This window comes from Schistocerca piceifrons, chromosome 1 (genome assembly GCF_021461385.2).
Source record: "Schistocerca piceifrons isolate TAMUIC-IGC-003096 chromosome 1, iqSchPice1.1, whole genome shotgun sequence".
In the NCBI taxonomy this organism is placed as follows: domain Eukaryota; kingdom Metazoa; phylum Arthropoda; class Insecta; order Orthoptera; family Acrididae; genus Schistocerca; species Schistocerca piceifrons.
Window position 1 is genome coordinate 897,046,711 of NC_060138.1, and position 24,098 is coordinate 897,070,808.

General features: G+C 37.3%; 1 protein-coding gene across 1 annotated transcript in view; it reads left to right on the forward strand.

The window, feature by feature from the left end:
- Positions 1 to 9,438, forward strand: part of LOC124776439 (SAM and SH3 domain-containing protein 1-like) — a 342,406-nt gene extending 332,968 nt beyond the window's left edge. Inside the window, exons 15-16 of the mRNA XM_047251441.1 lie at positions 1,009 to 1,159; positions 7,914 to 9,438. Of these exons, the coding sequence (XP_047107397.1) occupies positions 1,009 to 1,159; positions 7,914 to 9,166 (1,404 nt within the window). The 3' untranslated portion in view covers positions 9,167 to 9,438. The remainder of the gene's footprint in view (positions 1 to 1,008; positions 1,160 to 7,913) is intronic.
- Positions 9,439 to 24,098: the final 14,660 nt, after the last annotated feature.

Genomic DNA, 24,098 nt, shown 5'->3' on the forward strand with positions numbered 1-24,098 from the left:
TAAAAGGTCTAAAAGAAAAAGCAGTAATTGTTTCAAAGTAGCTACTTTTTTTATTTACACACAGAAAGAAAAAAGTTACATGGAAAAAATTCCCATAATTAAAAAAATTCCCATAATTAATCACATGTGGAATTACTATATCTCTAGTTATATTTGGTTGTTAGTATACTTTACAGAAGTATCCAGCGAAGGATTTTACTGCCTTTTAATGCATGACTTACCTTGTTTCACATTTCTGAAGGCTCTCCTTCATTATTGCATTTATAGAAGACAAAGTGTGAATGAGTGAACATTATATCAGTTATGAAGAATTACTCAACAACATTCACAAGTACAGACTGTGTGGTTCAACTTCTTCTGTATCACAGATAGTATATGTTGGACAGTCCTCTTGTTTTATGTCTCTAAGTTATAAGAGCTAGGAAAGATAAAAATGTGGTTCATTGCATAATGTACTGTTGCCCTTATGAATAAAAGGCTAGATTTGGCCTTATGAATAAAAGGCTAGATTTGGTTAAAGAACTTGATTTTTCATTCAAAAGTTTTTACTCAGCCTTTCTTCCCCTTGACAAAACCATGAGTTTATTAATTTTCCAGATCAGCTCAGGAAAATGTTATGATGGTTCTTGCTGATAGCAACTGACACCTTTCCCATTCCTTGGCCATTACTAACATATCCAAAATAAAGTAAATTCATATGGTGAATGTTCATTAGTGTTGTTGTTGTCATCATTATATTAATTTTGATATTTTACAGAGTATGATTATGGAATTTCTGTTTTATATTCATGAGTATGCTATAGACAGAGCACACAGAAAAGTGAATATGAACACTAGGCACAGAGACAGTAAAAGAGACAATAACAAGAGGACACATATAACAAAAGTACATGAAATATAACAAGTAGAAAGCTTAAAATATTACTGTACTAACATTAATAATAGTAACTGTATAACTGCAGAGATCCCAGTCTTCCTATTATTAATTTATTATGATTCAACTTGCAGGAACATATATCTGTTTTTGTTTTAAATGGCTATGAAGATTTGGAATTGTTCAAAGATCTGGAAGGAGAAGACCTTGATTATCTAGGAATTAATAACCCAGAACATCGAGCAAAAATACTGACTGCTGTTGAGTTGCTGCATGATTATGACTGTAAGTTATCACTGTTTAAATAACGATACCCAATAATTTCTTATTCTGTTGGTTTGTTCTGTTGGTTTGCTTGTACTCTATAGCACTGACCCTGAGAGAAAAATCAATTTTTGTTATCATTTCCATATAAAAATTGGTTTTGCACACACTTTCTTTTCAACCACAGACACAAGTTACTGAGTTATCTACTAAAAATTATTGTTTCCTTGTATAAAGTTATTTAAATCTGCAGTTAATTCTGACACAACCTAAATGTTTGATAGGACTCTAATAACTGACTTGTTTTTGATAGTTTCATGGTTTTCTTTAATCGTTTTCTGTACACTGTTATAACTTAAATATCAGTTAGTAGCAACAACAAACATGCGATACTCAACTGGCAGTTTCACTCCTGCCCCCCCCCCCCCCCCCGCCCCCTCCGTCCCCTCTTTGCTCCTTTTCCCAAATATAATGCCTCTGATACAAATGAGCATTTATACTGCAGGAAAAGTTTACTGTTACAAATTTTATTTCTACAATCCATAAATCTTTCCATGCTGCCTGACACCAAACACAACATTGCAACTAATGTGGAGTTGGTGTCCTCTTTATAACTTACATAATCAAATATAATCAGATCTTCTTAGACTATCAAAAGAATATTGGACATCTGCTGAGAGACCAAACTATATCTGTAATATAATGATATCCAGTTATGCAGACAATCTTCTGATATCTTATGAATAAAAAATTCCTACCTCTTTCATGAAGAAAAAGTCAAAGAAAAGGTCATGGAAAATATTTTTAAAAAGCATATGACAAAATGCTTCAGTTGATAAAGAAGTAACTGGAAAGGAACACATGCAAGTGTTCAAGAAAAACTATTGCAAAACTGCAGAGGAAGTATCTCTTACCTGACAATAACAGCAGCAGCAGTATTTACTATAATACCTTCCTGAGCTCTGAAATGAAACACTTTGGTATGTGCAAAAAGACATAAGAAAAGAAACATACAAACGATGAAAGATCCTATGAACTTGTATCATTAGCAACTCAATCTCTTGTGTTCATGTTTCACTCCTACAGTTCATTTTGATAACACTAATGTTAGCACTTCTGATCCCTGTCACCTCTGCTGATGCTAAAATACTCTAGCAACTCCCATTTCTCTTATTTTCTATATTTTAAGTCACTTTTACCTCTTTTTGTCCTCTCTTCTCTTACTACTCTTTTTCCAACACATTCCAGTTTTTTTATCATTAAATTAAAACACAACATACATTCATAGGCATTTGGTGAAGCTAAATTGATAATGTTCTTGGTTAATCTCATCTTTGTTCATGAAAATATAAATATGACACTGGCAGACTGAGACTCAAATTTGGGACCTTTGCCTTTCAATGGCAAGTGTTCTACTAACCGAGCTACTCAAGCATGACTCACGACCCATCCTCACACCTTTACTTCTGCCAGCACCTCATCTCCCACCTTCCAAAATTCACATATGTTCTCCTGTGAAACTTGCAGGATTAGCACTTCTGGAAGAAAGGATATTGTGGAGACATGGCTTAGCCACAGCCTGGGGGATGTTTCATATCATAGCACACTCCACTGCAGAGTGAAAATTTCATTCTGGAAACATTCCCCGGGCTGTGTTTAAGCTATGTCTGTGCAATATCCCATCATCTGGAAGTGCTAGTCCCTCAAGTTTTGCTAGAGAACATCAATGAAGTTTGGAAGGTAAAAGATGAGGTACTGGCGCAAGTAAAGGTTTGAGAATGGGTCACAAGTCATGCTTGGGGAACTCAGTTGATAAAGCACTTGCACGCAAAGGGCAAAAGTTGTTAGTTCGAGTCTTGGTCTGACACACGTTTTTAATCTGCCATTAAGTATCATATAAGTGTGCAAACTCTGCTGCAAAGTGAAAATTTCATTCTGGAAATATAAATAGTTTTGGACACTGGAAATCTTCCAGATGAACTTATACATGTACAGTTGTTTGAACTTTGGTACCTCTTCAGCATGTGAAAAGTGTTTTTTGATGGATAGTCAGAAACATGATATTATAGTGATCTTCTGTCTACAAACCAAAATGGCAGGTTATGTGGCGATGGTAAGGGTGACACATCATGAAAGATGGAGTTCTAGAAAATTTTGTGTGAATGTGGGAAATGTTACATAGCATAAAACACACACATGGAATAAGAATTGTGCATTGATATCAGCAGCACACCCTTCATATTCAATCATATAAATCTGCTATTGCTTAATTTTATATTTCCATTGGTCACACAATGTATTATAACAATATTAAGATCCTAGCCACAACCTCTCCTTTTTTTGCAATTCATTGGTCAAGGATGTGATAGAAATATGTCTGGTAGGCAACCTAATAAAGTGAGAAAACTCCGCTTGCAACTCATCTTCACTCTCATTACATATTCACTTATTAGCATTCTGACACCCACAAATGGTTTTAACAATGTCCAGTTAATTCATTATCATTTTGGTTTGGCAGCATCTACCAGGCAGCCCTGTGTTTCTTTGCACTTGGTACTAATGCATTTTAATCTATCATGCATTTCTTATTAAACTGTACAACAGTTATCTGTGACAGTGGTTACATTTAAAATGTCATCTGTGACTAGCATGCCTTGTGCTTCATGTTATACCTTGTCCTGATGTCTCAGTGAAAAATAGATACCGATTCATGCTAAGTTCATTGATTACTCTTGACATTGGCTGGAAAGCTTTGAACTGAAATATTGGAAGATTGTGTCGTGACTGCATTCTCAAAAACTGATGAAACAGATAAACTCTACTTAGGCTTTGCTCTATTTGAAAGAGTAATGCTTGGCCATTTCTATGTGCATATACTGCATAACAGAATGTGAGACATGTAAAGCATTGGATTTTTTGGTATTTATCTAACAAGCTTCCTCAAATACTCCCATCAAACAACAGCTTTCTGATCACATTCGCCACAAAGTAAATGTACTAACTGCTACTAACAAGTTGTAACCATTTGGGCAAACATAAGAATTACATTCAGAAACAGAGATGATGATAAAGAAATGAAGGTTTAGATGGTGCTATACACAAATGTTCTATGTGACATAGTTTTAATCAGTAACAACACAACAAAAGATAGCTGCGTCACAGACATAACACACTTTGTAACCAAGCACTCTTTATACAGTATCTATGTAGATGAAGAAGAGAGGTACATGTGTGATGAGTTGCAAGATGTGTTAATGAGATGACACTTCCAGTTTCTGATAGATGGAAAGAAGTAATACAGAACTGAATGAAAATCAAACAATGGACTTTAAAAAACAATATCTCAGTTCCATAAAATGTAGTAATGTAATATTGCAGAAAAGTCACCAGGATACACAGGATGATAAAATTAAAATTCCAGTTTCAAAACACTAAAAAAGTAACCGCTGTCCTAAATGACATCAAATTTGAATGGAGTGTTATCAAAGAAGGGGAAAAAGATTAACAAAAATTTTACCACTGTGCATTGTAACAGGCAGAATATGCAAAAGAAAAAACACAATGTACATGGCTGCTCCTTAGTTTGTGCCAGGTACGCTTGGCCTCACTGTCTCAATATAGGATCACACACTGCTGGTGAAGCACTTTTACGAGAATAGTGACACTGTGCCAGTACCTATGCAGGAGTTCCAGGCACTCAAAGGTATGAAAAAAGGTACTGGTCTGTTATCTGTGAAGGACCTGGAGAGAATGATTATGAAAAAAACAGATTATTTTGAAGGGCAGTGTGGCAGTGGGAGGAGAACAATTGGTCTGATTCAATAGAAGATGTGGCCACAGCACTGCAGGAGGGCTCGAGCACCAGTGTGCAAACATGCAGTGCATGGGGAATAGCCTGAACTTTGGACATGCCTGTCAGCACAATGCATAAAATTCTATGAGATGTCCTGCATTGCTATCCGTACAAAATTACCCATGTCCAGTAGTTGCTTCATGCTGATCTGCCAGTTTGACAAACATTTGTTCTAGAATTTCTTGCTTGAATGGTAGTGGCAGTGAATGGCCATGTGGACAGAAGAAATGCATTTTCGTCTCAATACACAGAACTGCAGAATATAATATGAACAATTGTCTCGCATATCAGTGGGTACCAATTCTTTCTGCAAAGATAGCTGTGTGGTGTGGGTTGATGGCATCTTTTATCACAGGGCTATAATTTTTTGAGGAGGTGGCTCCTACACATCCTATGTGCTCCATCACTGGTAAACACTATGCACCAACATCATTCCAACCCTTTAAAAGTGAGGATGTGTAGGTAGGATCATTTTTATGCAAGATGGCATTCCTTCACACACTGCACACCCTTCAAAGCCATTGCTGCAAAGGCATTTTGGAAATTCTAGAATTATCAGCAGTCATTTTCAGGTAGCCTGGCTGTCCAGATCACCTGAACTTAGTCTATGTGACTTCTGTCTGTGGATTTATCTGAAAGACACTGTGTGCAGTGCTCGGATTACAAATTTAGCTGAACTGAAGACATGCAATGTGCATGACCCTTGAGACACTCTGATGTGGAACACACTTTTTCTCATTTTCAACTTTTGGCAGAAAATGTTGGACAACTTATTGAACATGTCCTTTGTCAGTTTTAAAACAATTAAAAATTGCTTTTTATACAATTTTTGGCCTTTGTACAATTAAAAACCAATTTTTTCCATTTAGTGTGGTGTGGGCTGGCTTACCTAACAGTGCTACAACCATTGAATGACAAAAATGTGTATGGTCATGAACATTGCTCAGTGTAATTGATTTAATGTGCAACTCACACCATGGCCATTATATTGCGATTCATCGGTCATTTGTACCCAAATCCATTTATGTTATGATGCCTTCAGTGCCATGTTATGGGAAAATTTTTGTTCATATTTTTTGTTTCAGTAATGTTTCCTTCTTCTTCAGTAATACTCCATTCAAATTTGACACCATTTTGAGCAACATTTCCATTTTTACAGCATTCTGAAACTGGAACATTAATTAGAATCACCCTGTATAACAATTATGATGTGTAAAGCTAGAAAGGAGATGAAACAGTTGTGGAGATTCACCATTTAGAAAGTGGAAGGCATATTGCCACACAGAAAGGAAGACAATTAGAGACAAGGAGAGCAAGTAGTAAGAAATTACAATGAAAAGTGTACACTGAAGAGCAGGTTGGTTGCTCTGAGACTGTGAGGTGGTGATCTAAATACACGAATGGCAAATAACAAGTGGAGTAAATAACTGTAATGACTTTTGGTGAAACTATTGGCATAACTATTTGATATAAAGTGCACATCAACAGATACTTGAAGACTAGACATTAAGTGCCTGACAATAAGAAGTCCTGTGACACTTGTGTATTTGCAGCTTATTGATGGTAATATGAATAGTGTTTAAATATGTTTTGTTATTAATGCTGTCAAATAACTGAGATTAATTTACTGGAGAAAAATCCTGTTGTGAACAAATATACAACTTGTATATGTGCAGAACAGTACACCAACTTACAATTGGCCACTGAGCAGCACAATTATTGCAATATGAAAGAAATGTTTTGGAGCTACATTTAACTATATATCAGCTGTTTTTGTTTCATTAGCACATATTCAATACATACTCCCTCAGATCAAATAAACTGAAAGACCTCACTAGTTAACACACAGGATAAATACATAAATTACCATCACATTTGTAAGCCACTAATGAAGATTCCTTAAATATGTGAATAATGCATACACTGAAATATTCTAGTTGTGCTGACCAAACTCAACAAAAAAGACAAAAAAATCTTTATCTTATGCTTTAGTAGTAACTTCACTCTTAATTTACAGTATCTCTCAAGGTGCAAGTGTATTAAGCATTTTTAACAACAAAATGAAAAGGATAGGTTGCTACTCGTCACATAGAGGAGACACTGAGTGGCAGGCAGGCACAATGAAAGAGACTGTTAAATATTATTCAGCAATTGGAATAAGTTCTGCACCAGATGTAGACAAAACAAAACTCACATACATTCACGCAAGCACACAAGGCCTTACTGTGACTGCATTAGAGGTGAGCAGCAACATTTTTCTACGATAAGTCAGATGTGATAGCAGTTGGGTCTTAGCACCCAGAGATGACAATGGCTATGTGTCTGTGAGTTGTGCTTGTGTGAGGTGTGTGTGTTTGCTGTGGTAGTGCAGATGCAGGTGTAGTTGGGTCTTAGCCCAAGAGATGACAATGGCTATGTGTGTGTGAGCTGTGCTTGTGTGATGTGTGTGAGTTTTGTTTTGTCTCTGTCTGTTGATGCACTTACACTGCTAGCTCAATAATATCGAGCAGTCTTTTTCATTGTGCCTGTCTGCCAATCAAAGTCTACTCTATGTGATGAGTAGAAATCTAACCTTTCCATATTGTTCTTCCATTATGGATTTTCAGTGTATTTTTTGTGTTTTTAATATTTTACTATAAGAAGATCAGAATGACTTTACTACCAGTATTTACTTGCAGTGTAAAAAGAAAGAGTCAGTCATTAAATTGTGTTCTCCCTTTTTTTTCCTCCATCTTTTTTAATTTTTAATTTTAAAGAACAAAGTACTTACACTATCAGACTAAGTGAAATCTATCAAGGAATTTCCACTAATAATATCAAGCTCAGAACTGTTACCAGACTTTTTTCTTCTAAAAAAATGAAACAAAGGTTCTTTGTCTGAAGATCTGACGATCTTTGTTATTTTCTTTTGTCATTTTTTAGCTCCAGAAAGTCCTGTTGATACAGACGAAGAAGATCAAAACTCAAGTACTGAAGATGATGCAGGCTCAATAAGTCAGCATTCAGAATGTTCAACATCACAATTCAGTTCAAATAGTAAATGCTCCTCATTTCAACGTCTCCAGTTTCCTCGAGACTCTGGATGTTATGATGCTTCTATGAAAGAGAGAATGCATTCACATCACAAACACCATCATCACAGGAAAGGACACAGTGGAACTGTGATGCAGCACCATCACCATCACAGTCATCACTCTCAGAAATGTGAACAGGATTGTTCTAGCCAAGTGGACTGCACTGGCTCAAGAGTGAGAGACTGTGGTTTAAATTTAAGGCATTGCAGCAGTGTAAAAGAAATTCCTAATAATTTGGACTCGGGTATGCTCTTTCAGAGCCAGAGTAACACAGTAAAAAATGAAATTGTGGGTGTAAGTGACAAGCATTCACATGCAGTCCACACTGCTCTGTCCCATCATGAATCTTTGGATATGAGTGAATTGGACAAACAACTATTGCTATCACAACAGCAAAACTTCCTTCCAAATATTCCTGTAACTTCACTGTCTGGGACTACGGCTTCATCAGCTACAGAAGTTTCTCAGGACAAGTCCATGGTCAGTGTTTCCAACTCCCCTGTACGAACCCCAGCAGACTCTTTCACATTAGCACGAGGGAAGTTTGTATCTATCGATTCCTCTAGAAAAGGAGCTCCACCAGCCCTGTCTTCTCCAATTAGTGGTTCACGAAGTGGAAGCAGTAAAAAGCAACAAATTTTAGAGTCACCAAGCAGCAGACAGTCTCCAAGTATTTTTGGTTCTGATGGCTCTCCTGTGGTAAGTAGTGAAATGTCAGCTTCACCACCCCCTTGTGGTATTATTGAAGATACATGTGAGACAAATGCTAAGCTGACAATGGTGAAGTATGTGGTGGGTGGGAGTAGTGATCTTGGATTGGGTTGTGAGAGTGGCAATATTGTTACAGGTGGAGGAAGAGGTTGTAGCTTCAGTGAAAAATCCAGTGACTCTGGAGTAAGTTCAAGCTCTTTGTCTTCATCAAACATAAGAGAAGGTCGAAGTGGACATGTAATTGGGTCATCAGGGATGACTGTAATTGACAGCCCTACGAGAGCATTCCTTAATTTTGGCTGTGTTAACAACAACAGAGCTTCACCAACACACAGTAACAAGGGACATACTGTAATGTTACAAGAACTTGAAAAAAATTCATATCAATAACCAAAATGAAAGACAATGTGCTTGACAATTCATATCAATATTTAGTCAATAACATATTTCCTAGTCCTGAGCCCCACTATTGTGTATAGTCCTGATTGTTTTAAAGATGAAAAAATGTTGAACTAAAATAATTTGTTAGTTATTTCATTTTTAATTGTTTCTGAATATTGCAAAATATTGTAAAAATGTGGTAAATTCCTCTTGTAAATTATTGTACGATATTGTAGCAAGGACATATGTTTTATCAGAAATAAAACATTTTTGCAGTTTAATTTAAACTTCAGAATTGTTGAACCATAAATACCTTCAATCTGTCCCTTGTTTCAAAGAGGACAATAAAATATTGTAGCTAGAAAACAAGGAAAGGAAAAATGATCATAATATCATTGTTAAGAAGGGGAAAAAATCAGAAGATGTGAAGTAAGTAAACAAGAGACAGTGGCAACAGTCCTAAAATTTTGAATATGCCAGCAAAAAGGTGTGCTCTCCTTTATACTCCTACACATTTATATATTTGTATACAGAATCCAACCATATGCATCCTTACTCAAGTGAAATATTTTATGGACTATAATGTGAAAAATTCATTTGATTGCTTGGTTATTATTTATTTAAACTAATTAGAACAAATATTATTTATAAAGAAAAGACTATTCAAAGTAAAATTTAAAACAAGTAATGATGGAAATACATCTGCTCATCAAGAAGTAATTGATTGACAAATATACATAAAAGCTGACAGAAATACTGGCTGACTCTTGAAACTAGTGGTTCTTTCATTTAATGGGGGAGAAAAAGCAGTGGAGGACCTGAAACTGTTCATACAGAAAAATCATCTTGGACCTTTGGTCAAGTGAGTAACCATGGAAAAAGGTGATAGGGGAAATACTGTTAAATTTGACTTAGTTGTGCTATATAATGTGACAGCAGAGAATTACAAAGTGCCATTTTATAGTGAATTAAGTACGGCAATAATTACACTATCACAAAGTTTACCTTCAAGGTATAAAAAGCAACATGAATTGTGATGCAGCTGTCTCCAATGATATGAACTCCAGAATGGACTTCCTCACTGAATGCTTTTATTTCCTCCACATATTTCTCTTTAGTTGAATGGTGATCTTCTTTGTTCCAGAAGCCAACTAGTTTTTGTCAGGTGACTTCATCCTACTCCCACCTAATCAGTTTTTTTTTTAATATTCAGTTGTAAAAAATGATGTTCTTCTTTTTTTATAGTTGTACACAAGTAATGACATGCCTCAACAGTTTCTAAGACTTCATATAATGTTTCAAGATTGATGTATTAATGCTGTATTAATTCTCCAGAAACTTGTATACTTGAGTACCTGTTATAAGTTAAACACCAAGTTTTATTTCTCTGTTACGTATGGTTAAAGTTGCTTTAGGCCACTATACCAAAAGCATTTCTATTGAATAAAAATTGAGTAATAATACAACTATTACCTTCAAAATACCAGACAGGCTCCCTGGTAATGCAGAACATCAGCATCCTGCTTCATGGGGTAGGAATCTTGCTGAACTGAAGGAAGGAATGTTAGTGTGTAACAGGCTATAAATGTGAATAGATACAGAACAGTATGTCAGTTGCCTAGACTCTTTATTTTCTTACCATTTGAATTAAGTGACAGAAAGCATGAGTGTATTAAATTGAGCTGTCTTCTTGACTGGATTTTGAATACTATTGTCATAATCACAACCCTATGAGAAATTCATTATTATGATAGAATTGCATTTTTTTTATTTATCTTTTTTCCCCCCCTCCACAGAAAAGCTCTCGGGACTTTTCTTTCAGGAGCTGGACACCATCCTCTAGGGAACTTCCATGACAGATGGAGTGTGAATTTTAGTATCAATGAGCTTTTTTGTCAACTTTCTCCTCTACTATTGATACATATTATCAAGTGATGCACAGCAGTATGTGGTGTAGCTCAGTCTTTATCTCTGTGTTGAACTGACTGCTGGCTACACTCTTCATAATCGGCCTGCAACATTCATGAATACATTACTAATGTGCAATATCCAGATGAAACAACAGTAAAATGTCATATCCAGGTATTCCGTGACCATACCACATTTGTCAATAAGTGTCCTGGTAGCAGTGGATGAGCAGATGACAGTAAGGCCAGAACTTATCATCTCGACATAAATAATTCCTGGATGTTGTTACCGAATGAGTGATAGTTGTCACTTTGTGACCCTTTCATCCAATACAACTTATACTACCTGGAGCCTGCACTCAGCAAGTAAACAATGGTCACAACATCCACTGTGCAGAGAATATACATCAGTATGCCAAATATAATGTGACATGGGGTTTGCCCAACAAGTATAGGTGCTGAAGCCATAAAAACACACACACACACACACACACACACACACACACACACACACACACACACACACACGCGCGCGTCTGTGTTGATGCAGCAATGCTAACACTTTTGCCTTCTGGAAGTCATTAACTACTTAGCTGATTGAGCACCTTGTCAAAAATGTGTGGACCACATCAGCCACCCCAATACAATGTTTTTTTGATTGGGTGGAATTATAAAAAGTTGTTAAGAGTCAGATCTAGGTTGTAGGATGGTTAGACTAGTGCTGCCACATTCTCTTTGACCAATGTTTCACATGCAGTTTTCTAAACATGATGGGTCCGTTGTATGGGTACTTGTAATGATGCTATCAGAAACGTCCTTCAGACACAGAAGACCCTAATCCTCAAATTTTCAAGCACTTCTTCATAAAATTTCACGTTTATTGTTTCTCAGGCAGGTGTAAACACCTTGTGAAGCACACCATTTGTGTCAAAGAAGATGGTATGCACTGGTTATCACTCTGTCCATAAAATTTTGATTTTTCTCCAATATCCTGACAGATGATGACAAAACAATGCACAGTGTTCCATTAGTTCATCTGACAAAACATGTGGAAGTAATTTTACATTCACCTTTGACATTTGCATATCATTAGTCAAAAATCAATGAACAGAGTTTTAATTAAAAGTTATCACACTCTAACAACATTTTCATTGGCTTTGTCAGTACCGGGGACAAAGAGCACTGTTTTTGCCATTTTCCTAGCCATCTTTGAATTTTTTATGCTACTTAAAAGCATATGGTCTGAATGTGATACCATTTTTATAAACTTAAAGGGTCATAACAAAAGTATCCACAGCAGATTTGTTCAGTGTTACATAATATTTGTGGCAAAATGCTGCTCAATGGTTTGCTGAAAATTGGCTCTATCTGCAACCATTAAACATCATTTCAGTTCAGGCTTGACCAAAAGGAACATTTATTTATTGACTTAAATTTTTTTGCATGTAGCAATCAAGCTGATGACTTTTGCAAATGTCATAATGAGGTTGAGCAATAAATTGATATAAATAATACATATAGTAGTGGTACATTTATTCATCTTAGTATTCTAAATATATTACATTTGTGACAGAAGAGATGTAGCGTAGAACTCGCAATAATTAATGTAAGGACTACTGACAGCTATTTTTAATTTTATCCTCTGACTGACATCCTTACTTCTGCTCTCACAATTATGCATGTCACTGCACTTATTTGCTTTGTTTTCACTACTCACAAAAAATATAATAAGCTTTTACAGATACTGCATAAGAACTATATTGTTAAATATTTATGTAGGACAAAGTTTTCATGACAGGACTCTATGGATCTTAATCCATGCATTGACTTAATTTCTCTCTTCTCTGATACTAATACTCTACTCAAGTGCAGGTCTGACACACAGGACCAAAGTTAAATGCCATACTTATCCCTCCCCCCCCCCCCCCCCCCCCCCATGAACCATGGACCTTGCCGTTGGTGGGGAGGCTTCCGTGCCTCAGCGATACAGATGGCCGTACCGTAGGTGCAACCACAACGGAGGGGTATCTGTTGAGAGGCCAGACAAACGTGTGGTTCCTGAATAGGGGCAGCAGCCTTTTCAGTAGTTGCAGGGGCAGAAGCCTGGATGATTGACTGATCTGGCCTTGTAACAATAACCAAAACGGCCTAGCTGTGCTGGAACTGCGAACGGCTGAAAGCAAGGGGAAACTACAGCCGTAATTTTTCCCGAGGGCATGCAGCTTTACTGTATGGTTAAATGATGATGGCGTCCTCTTGGGTAAAATATTCCGGAGGTAAAATAGTCCCCCATTCGGATCTCCAGGCGGGGACTACTCAAGAGGACATCATTATCAGGAGAAAGAAAACTGGCATTCTACAGATTGGATGGTGGAATGTCAGATCCCTTAATCGGGCAGGTAGGTTAGAAAATTTAAAAAGGGAAATGGATAGGTTAAAGTTAGATATAGTGGGAGTTAGTGAAGTTCGGTGGCAGGAGGAACAAGACTTCTGGTCAGGTGACTACAGGGTTATAAACACAAAGTCCAATAGGGGTAATGCAGGAGTAGGTTTACTAATGAATAAAAAAATAGGAGTGCATGTAAACTACTATAAACAGCATAGTGAACGCATTATTGTGGCCAAGATAGACACACAGGCCGTGACTACTACTACAGTAGTACAAGTTTATATGCCAACTAGCTCTGCAGATGATGAAGAAATTTATGAAATGTATGATGAGATAAAAGAAATTATTTGGGTAATGAAGGGAGACGAAAATTTAACAGTAATGGGTGACTGGAATTTGAGAGTAGGAAAAGGGAGAGAAGGAAACATAGCAGGTAAATATGGATTGGGGTTAAGAAATGAAAGAGGAAGCCATCTGGTAGAATTTTGCACAGAGCGTAACTTAATCATAACTAACACTTGGTTTAAGAATCATAAAAGAAGGTTGTATACATGGAAGAATCCTAGAGATACTAGAAGATAATCTTATATAATGGTAAGACAGAGATTTAGGAACCAGGTTTTTAATTGTAAGACATTTCCAGCGGCAGATGTGGACTCTGACCACAATATATTGGTTATGAACTGTAGATCAAAACTGAAGAAACTGCAAAAAGGTGGTAAATTGAGGAGATGGGACCTGGATAAACTGACTAAACCAGAGGTTGTACAGAGTTTCAGGGAGAGCATAAGGGAACAATTGACAGGAATGGGGGAAAGAAATACAGTAGAAGAAGAATGGGTGGCTCTGAGGGATGAAGTAGTGAAGGCAGCAGAGGATCAAGTAGGTAAAAAGACGAGGGCTAGTAGAAACCCTTGGGTAACAGAAGAAATATTAAGTTTAATTGATAAAAGGAGAAAATATAAAAATGCAGTAAATGAAGCAGGCAAAAAGGAATACATACATCTCAAAAATAAGATCGACAGGAAGTGCAAAATGGCTAAGCAGGGATGGCTAGAGGACAAATGTAAGGATGCAGAGGCTTATCTCACTACGGTCAAGATAGATACTGCCTACAGGAAAATTAAAGAGACCTTTGGAGAATAGAGAACCACTTGTATGAATATCAAGAGCTCAGATGGAAACCCAGTTATAAGCAAAGAAGGGAAAGCAGAAAGGTGGAAGGAGTATATAGAGGGTATATAAAAGGGCGATGCTCTTGAGGACAGTATTATGAAAATGGAAGAGGATGTAGATGAAGACGAAATGGGAGATATGATACTGCATGAAGAGTTTGACAGAGCACTGAAAGGCCTGAGTCGAAACAAGGCCCCGGGAGTACACAACATTCCATTAGAATTACTGACGGCCTTGGGAGAGCCAGTCCTGACAAAACTCTACCATCTGGTGAGCAAGATGAATGAGACAAGCGAAATACCCTCAGAATTAAAGAAGAATATAATAATTCCAATTTCAAAGAAAGCAGGTGTTGACAGATGTGAAAATTACCAAACTATCAGTTTAATAAGTCACAGCTGCAAAATACTGACATGAATTCTTTACAGACAAATCGAAAAACTGGTAGAAGCTGACCTCCGGGAAGATCAGTTTGAATTCCGTAGAAATTTTGGAACACGTGAGGCAATACTGGCCTTACCACTTATCTTAGAAGAAAGATGAAGGAAAGGCAAACCTATGTTTCTAGCAAAGTTTTTGACAATGTTGACTGGAATACTCTCTTTCAAATTCTAAAGGTGTCAGCGGCAAAACACAGGGAGCGAAAGGCTATTTACAATTTGTACAGAAACCAGATGGCAGTTATAAGAGTCATGGGTCACGAAAGGGAAGCAGTGGTTGGGAAGGGAGTGAGACAGGGTTGTAGCCTCTCCCCGATGTTATTCAATCTGTATATTGAGCAAGCAGTAAAGGAAACAAAAGAAAAATTCGGTGTAGGTATTAAAATCCGTGGAGAAGAAATAAAAACTTTGAGGTTCGCCGATGACTTTGTAGTTCTGTCAGAGACAGCAAAGAACTAGGAAGAGCAGTTGAATGGAATGGACAGTGTCTTGAAAGGAGGATATAAGATGAACATCAACAAAAGCAAAACGAGGCTAATGGAATGTAGTCGAATTAAACCGGGTGATGCTGAAGGTATTAGATTAGGAAATGAGGTGCTTAAAGTAGTAAATGAGTTTTGCTATTTGGGGAGCATAATAACTGATGATGGTCAAAGTAGAGAGGATATAAAATGTCGACTGGCAATGGCAAGGAAAGTGTTTCTGAAGAAGAGAAATTTGTTAACATGGAGTACAGATTTAAGTGTCAGGAAGTCTTTTCTGAAAGTATTTGTGTGGAGTGTAGCCATGTAGGGAAGTGAAACGTGGACAATAAATAGTTTAGACAAAAAGGGAATAGTTGCTTTTGAAATGTGGTGCTACAGAAGAATGCTGAAGATCAGATGGGTAGATCACATAACTAATGAGGAGGTATTGAATAGAATTGGGGCGAAGAGGAATTTGTGACACAACTTGACAAGAAGAAGGGACCGGTTGGTAGGACATGTTCTGAGGTATCAGGAGATCACAAATTTAGCATTGGAGGGCAGTGTGGAGGGTAAAAATCGAAGAGGGAGACCAAGAGATGAATACACTAAGCAGATTCAGAAGGATGTAGGTTGCAGTAAGTACTGGGAGATGAAGAAGCTTGCACAGGATAGAGTAGCATGGAGAGCTGCATCAAACCAGTCTCAGGACTGAAGTCCAGAACAACAACAACAACAACAAGAAACAGATAATTGATATACAATTTTTAAGGTTTGACTTAGAACTGTTTTTGCCAAATGACTTATCAGATCCAAACTACTGCTGATTTTTCACACATACAGAATTAATGTGGTTCACCCAAGGAAGATTTTTGTCCAGGTGGACACCAAGAAATTTAATGTTACCTGTTTTCACTGTGTAATACTGCATCTACTGTGTATTTCAACCTCATGGGAATCAATTGTCTTAAATGTTAGTATGAGGGCTGACCAGAAAGTAATGCACTGCAGTCTTTCCTTCAACAATTCTTTATTGAAGTTAATGAGAATTACACACACAAAAGAATAGTGTTTATCTACACACTCTATTTTTCTGTGTGATCTCTATCCCATTCTATGGCCTCCCTCCAGCATGAAGCAAGGACGTGTATGCCCTGTTGGTACCAGTCCTTGTCCTGGTGGTGGAGCAAATGCTTCACTGTGTAAACTTCCTTTGCTGATTAACAGATGCAGCACAAACTACCGAATTGTAATGTCTCTGTCCTTGTGGATGAAAACATCTGCTCACTGCAACGTGTCAGGTGTGACAGCCGTGGATGGTCTCACCAACCACTGCAAATCATGTAGTTCAGCTGAACTGCCTTCTGATGACCTCACCCTCTGTGATCAGCAACTAACTGTACTTCTGTCAACAGCAGATGCTTCACAGACTGTGCACAAGTGTTTGTGAATATTCCCACAGTTTCTGTCTCTGCAGTGAAAAATTCAGTGGTGGCACATTGCTTGTAACGTACCTCACCTAAAGACACCATTTTGAAACTGTCCTGCAGCTATGCTCTCTGCTGGAAGTGATGGAAACCTGGTGCACTCACTCAGGAGACTTCAAATAATACATATGTAGCGTTTCTCATTCATAGGATTGTTTTTGGCTGAGAAAAAAAATGTCGTGCATTGCTTTCTGGACAACCCTTGTAGCTGGGGTTTCCTGATGTTTGTGTTTAGCCCTTGGTCTAAAAAATATCTGGTTATTTCCATTACACCCATATTTGCAACTAACTGTAATGCCTCAAAGTCTTTTTCATAAAGTAAGAGGGAGCTGTAATCAGAACAGCTTATTAGATGTGAGTTCAAGGATTGTGTCATGTCATTGACATAAACTACAAAGGGGAAGGGATCAAGGATTGGTCCCTACAGTGGAAGCTGGATTACTGTATCTTCATAAGACTGAAACCAATGACCTAATTAACAAATTTGCATGGAAGTTTAGTATATGGCTTGCAATTTGTTGAGTATGTATACAGTAACTGCATAAATGAGTCTTTGAAGTAGTACACTCTCAATTTCTTAATGAGCAACCATTATGTAACTGAGTCAAAGGCTTTGGAAAGATCTAAGAATATGTCTGTTGTTTCCATTCCTTCATCTAGAACAGTGTACACTCTATGGAGACTTCAGTAGCTGCAGTTTTTGTGCAGCGATATTTTCTGAAGCCGTGCTGTGTTTTTCTTAAAAAATTTGTTTTTTGTAAAATAAGCAGAAAGCTGAGAATGGATTACTATTTCGAGGACCTTACTAAAGGTAGGGATCAATAATAACTGGAGCCTCTTTTTTTACTTCTCTTTTTATGCACTGGTTCACCAGTGCTTATTTTTAGACTCGTATGATAAGTATTTTCCCTAATCCCTAATACTACAGTTTATGAGGTAAGTTAGTAGTTTAACTGTTTCTTTCATGCATTTTGTAACTGTAGCACTTAACATACCGTCCCATCCAGCTGACTATCTGTTCTTTAATGTGAGGATTATCTTGCTTATTTCATTTTGATTAAACTCATCAAATTCAGAATCCATTATTTCAGTGATATGATTTGGTGCCCCTCCATGCATGTCTATAATGTGTGTTGGATTTCCTGTTAGTGATGCAAAAAGTTTATTAAAAAGATTACATACTACTTTTGGTTTTTTTTTATAATATTATTATCTTGTATAATGCATAAGAGTTTGTTAGTTCTAGTTGCGGAGGTTTCTCAATACTTACTGATCAGTTACCAGGAGGCCATGCTTACACTACTGGAATATGATATTTCATTATCATGGATTTGTGTTCTAAATTTGTAAAAGTTCTGCTTTAAAGTGTTTTTTTTTTTTAACTGTGCTATATTTTGTCTGAAAATGTGCAGTCTCATTGATTTCTACAAGACATCTAGGTCAGGAATATTCTGCACAAGTTTACCAAGGTTGACTGGAAGTCTGAGTTTGTCAGTCCTTCCACTCTGAGAATGTGTTGGCCCTGTCTGCATTTCTTTAAAGGGGCTGCAGGAATCAAAGTGTCTCAGTAGAATAGTGTGAAACTCATCCCATTTGTTTTTGACACTTCCATATGATAGACTGCATCCCATGTCTCCTCAGTTTCTTTAAGAGGGTTGGTGTTACTGTTATTCAAAGTTTGTTTCTTTTCAAAAGCTTTTGTTATTTTTAAAGAGCTGATTTTCTGTATCCTGTCTGTTGTGCAAAGTAGTCAGAGTAATGACAGTCTGTGTTACTGCAATTATCAGTGTTTCCAGCAATTTTGTTAGTTTTTGCAGAATCTATCCTAATAGAACTAGAAGCTGAGTCCTTGGTGTCCATGAAAACTATATTTCTAAGATTGTATGACGTTAATGTCTACAAGTTTTATATTAGCCATGTTGCTGGTGTTTGCATAAATGTTAAGGTCTCCAATTATAGTAAGGTCATTGGGACCAGTATGTCTGATTATGGTAGTGAAACTGTTGCAAAAATGGATTACATTTTAACAATGTGGTCTATATATTTGTATTACTTTATGTTTTATTACATCAACTCCATACTCTTTTAGTTTAATTGGAATACCACTCACTTATAATGTTCCCTCTTTACTGTAATTCTCAATAAGTGCCAGTTTCTTAATCATAATATGTACACTGACAAAGATTGTCATACTGCCACCCTTATGCCGCTGTCTACAGTAACTGTTTGCCAATACAGAACTATCTAGTTTATAGTAGCTAATTTCATTACATTTTAGATCATGTTCACCTAATACTAACAAATGTGGCAAGTGATCCCATTGCTGAATAGGACACAGAGACCTTTTATTTCATTCAATAACAGTAATTTGCCTTTCCTCTTCATGTGTAGTCCATGCTGGCTGTGTAGTGATACCTGTAGTATACAGTGCCTTTTTTCTAGGATACTGCACATTCAGATGTATCATCCTAACTGGTGCCTGAGTTTCTTCTCTGTTTATATGGCTGTGGAAGGTGCAGTATTATATCTCAGTTCCATAAAATGTAATATTGCAGAAAAGTCACCAGGATACACAGGATGATAAAATTAAAATTCCAGTTTCAAAACACTGTAAAAAAGTAACCGCTGTCCTAAATGACATCAAATTTGAATGGAGTGTTATCAAAGAAGAGGAAAACATTATGGTGCAGTATTCTGTGAGAATACAACCAAGATCTTCTTCACTGCTGTAATTATCTTCTATACTGTGATTATATTACATACATCTGGTTCACACACCAATTTTTTTGCCTGGTTAATCACTGCTGTATTGTTTCTTTTCTCTAAAAAGCTTTCTGGTACCACGCGCCGCAGAATTTGAATTGCTGTCAGATGTCATGGAAGTCGAAGACCTTTAGAGGTCTCTGCACCATCGTGCCATAATCTGTGGCGGCGCTTGCCTCCTGACCCGCATTTAAAGTGAGGGTGCCATAGCGGAACACGTGGTTGCAGCGGTCAATAGCGGTGTCCCCAATAGAGTATTTAAGTGCCTGCCTCTCGCTCAGCCAGCCAGTCTAACCTTGCGTACGTCTCAGGACATATCGCCTAGCCTTAGACAGCGTATTTACTTTCGTGTTTTGTTTACGAGTGGACGTGGTTGTCTAGTTAGGATTTCTTGAATCTGTTGTTTCATTCTTGTTGTTGTCGTAAGGTCCTTCGTTGGTCGTGGCCTCATATCGTGAGGCCATAATCATGTTGGATACCTTTTCACATAAATCACCTGAGTATAAATGACAGCTCCACCAATGCACTGCCATTTATACCTAGAATACACGATACTAGCTCCATCCATATATGTGCATATTGCTGTTCCATGACTTCTGTCACCTTGTGTATGTCTTTGTGCCACTGCTTCTCATCCTCCACTGATCCATGTCTCTCATAAGCATATTTATTGTTTAGTGAGCTCACTCCGAATACACCCTTGCTTCCCAGAAATTTGTTCTAGCTTTGGTCTTAATTACCTGGATTGTTCCTTGATGTTACTAGATACATTGTCCAGTAACATTAATGTGACCACATGTCAAATGCCAGAACAACCACCTCTTACAGCGCAGATCACTGCTAGACATGCAGGAAGAGAGTAAGTGAGGTTCTGGAAGGTACCAATAAAGAGATGGAGCTGTGCTGACTCCAGTGCCTTGCTCATTCTCAGTTGAGGATCCATAACATGAACAGCTCAATCAAAATGGTCCCACACATTACTGATTGGGTTTAAATCTGAGGAGATGGGTGGCCTAAGGAGTATGAGAAACTCAACCTGATGTTCTTCAAAACACACATACAGTGCAAGCTGTGTGACGCATTGCATTGTTCTGCTGGTAGATGCCATCATGCCAAGGATAAGGGTGGACATGGTCCTCAAAGATATAATCATAGTTGTGTTGATCCATTGTGCCTTCCAGAATGACAATGTCATTCACAAAACATTCCCCAAACTATAATGCATGCAGGGTATTTGCTTTTAGATGTTTCACACTGCACGCACCGACAGTCATCTGTCCAATGGATCATAAAATGTGATTCATTTGAAAAGGGCACCTGTTCGAACTCAGTGGTCATCAGTTCCAATTCCAGCCTTCATTGTTGAAGAGAAGTAGCCTGCTGAGGAGGCCCATTTCCAGCAATGATAGTTGATACTTCTGTTGGTAGCCCTTTGGTTCATTTTGGCAGTCAGCTGTTCACCAGTTATGCATCCGTTTCCTCATATACATATCCACAGCCATCATTCGCACCTGTCATCTACAATCCATGGCGGACCACGCTTGCCTCGGAGCCAGTTTCGGATAGCATGATTTTGCCATGCATGGTATACTTTCACCATAGTCACATGTGAACAGTTTACAAACTTAGCCATTTTGAAATACTTTCATTCTAGGCCTAGAAGCCGATTATCCTGCCCTTTTGGACATCAGATAAATTGCTCCATTTTCACATTATGATAACAACTGCACTGTTTTCCATGTACCACGACAGGCTCTATACAAGCAACCCCCCACCCCCACCCGCAACCCTCCATCCCGAGTCTACAAGTGCTGCCATCTGCTGTGTGTGAATGGTACTTAACATCAAATATAGGCAGTGGTAACATTAATGTGTCTGGACCCTGTAATATTTCTATTGACCATGGGAAAAACGCAACAGCTGATTTAAAATTATTAAGTACTTAACAGATAGCTTCCCTATGAAACATAATCTATACTATCAAACAGGATGTTGTGAAAACTGTCAAACAGAATATTTACTTTCAACTTCATCAATACTTAAACAAAAAATAAATTAATTGGTTCACTGGAAATTAATATCTACATCTGTACTCTGCAAATCACTGTGAGGTGCATAGCAGAGAGTATGTCCCATTGTACCAGTTATTAGGGTTTCCTCCTGTTCCGTTCATTTATGAAGCTAGGGAACGATTCCATTCACACATGGAGCATGGGAAGAATGATTGTTTAAATTACCCTGCACTGCAGTAATTATTCTGATCTTATCCTCATAATCCCTATGTGTGCAATACATGGGGGATTATAACATAATTCTAGAGTCATCATTTAGAGCTGGTTCTTGAAATTTTGTTAAAAGAATTTTTCAAGATAGTTTTTGTTTATCTTCAAGAATCTTGCAGTTCAGTTCCTTCAGTATCTCTGTGACACTCTCCCATGGATCAAACAAACCTATGACCATTTGTGCTGCCCTTCCCTGAATATGTTCAATATCCCCTGTTAGTCATCTTTGGTATGCATCCCACACACTACAGTAATATTCTAGAACCAGTCACACGAGTGATTTGTAAACAATCTCCTTTGTAGACCGATTGAACTTCACCAGTATTCTACCAATAAACTGAAGTCTAAGTCTACCACATGAGCCTATGTGATTATTCCATTTCACATCCCTACAAAGTGCTACACCCAGGTATATGTATGAGTTGGCTGATTCCAACAGTGACCATTGATATTTTAGTCATATATTACTACATTGTTTTGTGAAGTGCATAATTTTACATTTCTGAACATTTATAGCAAGTTTCCAATCTCTGCACCACTTTGAAATCTTATCAAGATATGACTGAATATTTATGCAGCTTCTTTCAGATAGTACATAATTACAGATAACTGCATCATCTCCAAAAAACATGATGTTACTATTAATATTTTCAGCAAGGTCATTAACGCGAACAGCAGAGGTCCCAACACATTTTCCTGGGGTACACCAGAAGTTGCTTCTACATCTGACAATGACTCTCCATCCAAGATAACATGCTGTGTCCCTCCTACCAAAAAGTCCTCAATCCAGTCACAAATTTCACTTGATACCCCAAATGATCATACTCTTGACAGGAAGTGTAGGTGTGGTACTGAGTTAAATGCTTTTTAGACATCAAGAAATACTGCATCTATCTGATTGCCTTGATCCAAAGCTTTCAGTACGTCATGGGGAAGGTGCAAGTTGAGTTTCACATGGCCAGTGTTTTCTGAATCAATGCTGGTTGGCATTGAGGTGATTCTGTTCAAGATACCTCATTATATTTAAGCCCAAAATATGTTGTAAGATTCTGCACCAAATTGATGTCAAGGATATTGGCCGGTAGTTTTGTGGATGACTTCTACTACCCTTCTGGCAGGCAGGTGTGACCTGTGCTTTTTTCGGAGAACTGAACACAGTTTTTGCTAACTCAGCTGCAAATTCAGTACAGACTGACAGGGATTCTGTTGGGCTTGGTGCTGTGTTCAATTGTTCAATTTCAATGATTCCAGCTGTTTCTCAACTCCACAGACACTAATACTTATTTCATTAGTCTTTTCAGTGGTACAAGGATTAAATTGGGGCAATTCTCCTGGGTTTTCCTTCGTAAAGGTACATTTGAGCAACCAGTATTCATAATACTTTGTGGTAGATAAGCATGAGAAGAATGAAGACTTCTGTCTCGTATCCTGTCTCCTGTGAATTATAGGATGATGATAAAATATTTCACAACTGATGCCATTAAATGCTTATCACATACATCATCACTATGTTGTTGGTAATGAAAGTCTCAGTGAATGTTGCTACAGTGAAATGCCATTTGCATTTTTCAGAAATCATTCATAAAATTATATATCTATTATCACTACTTCAACATTCTTCTCTGACATCTTCAACTGTGTCTTATTGTAGAAATAAAAAAAATTACACACGAAAAAAAGAGACAAAAGTCAATTTCATTGAGAAAACTGTTTCCCGCAGAGGAGTCCATGTTAATGTTTGAGCAGAATCATAAAAGACTTTTCCTGGATAAAATAATATTCCTTTCTGTTGTTATTGGTACACAAAGTTGGTAATCAACAGATACTTGTACAGTTTTTCCATTTCTTTATGAGAACTCAGATTGTACATATTACGAAAAATTGACTTTCTTGTTCCCTAAAACTGTACTACATTCTGAATTTTTTGAGGAAAAGCTATATTTATTTAAAAACACTTTGTTTGCCATAACATAACACACATGAGAAATACTTTCACAAAGTGAAAATATTATGCTACATCACTAATGGTAACA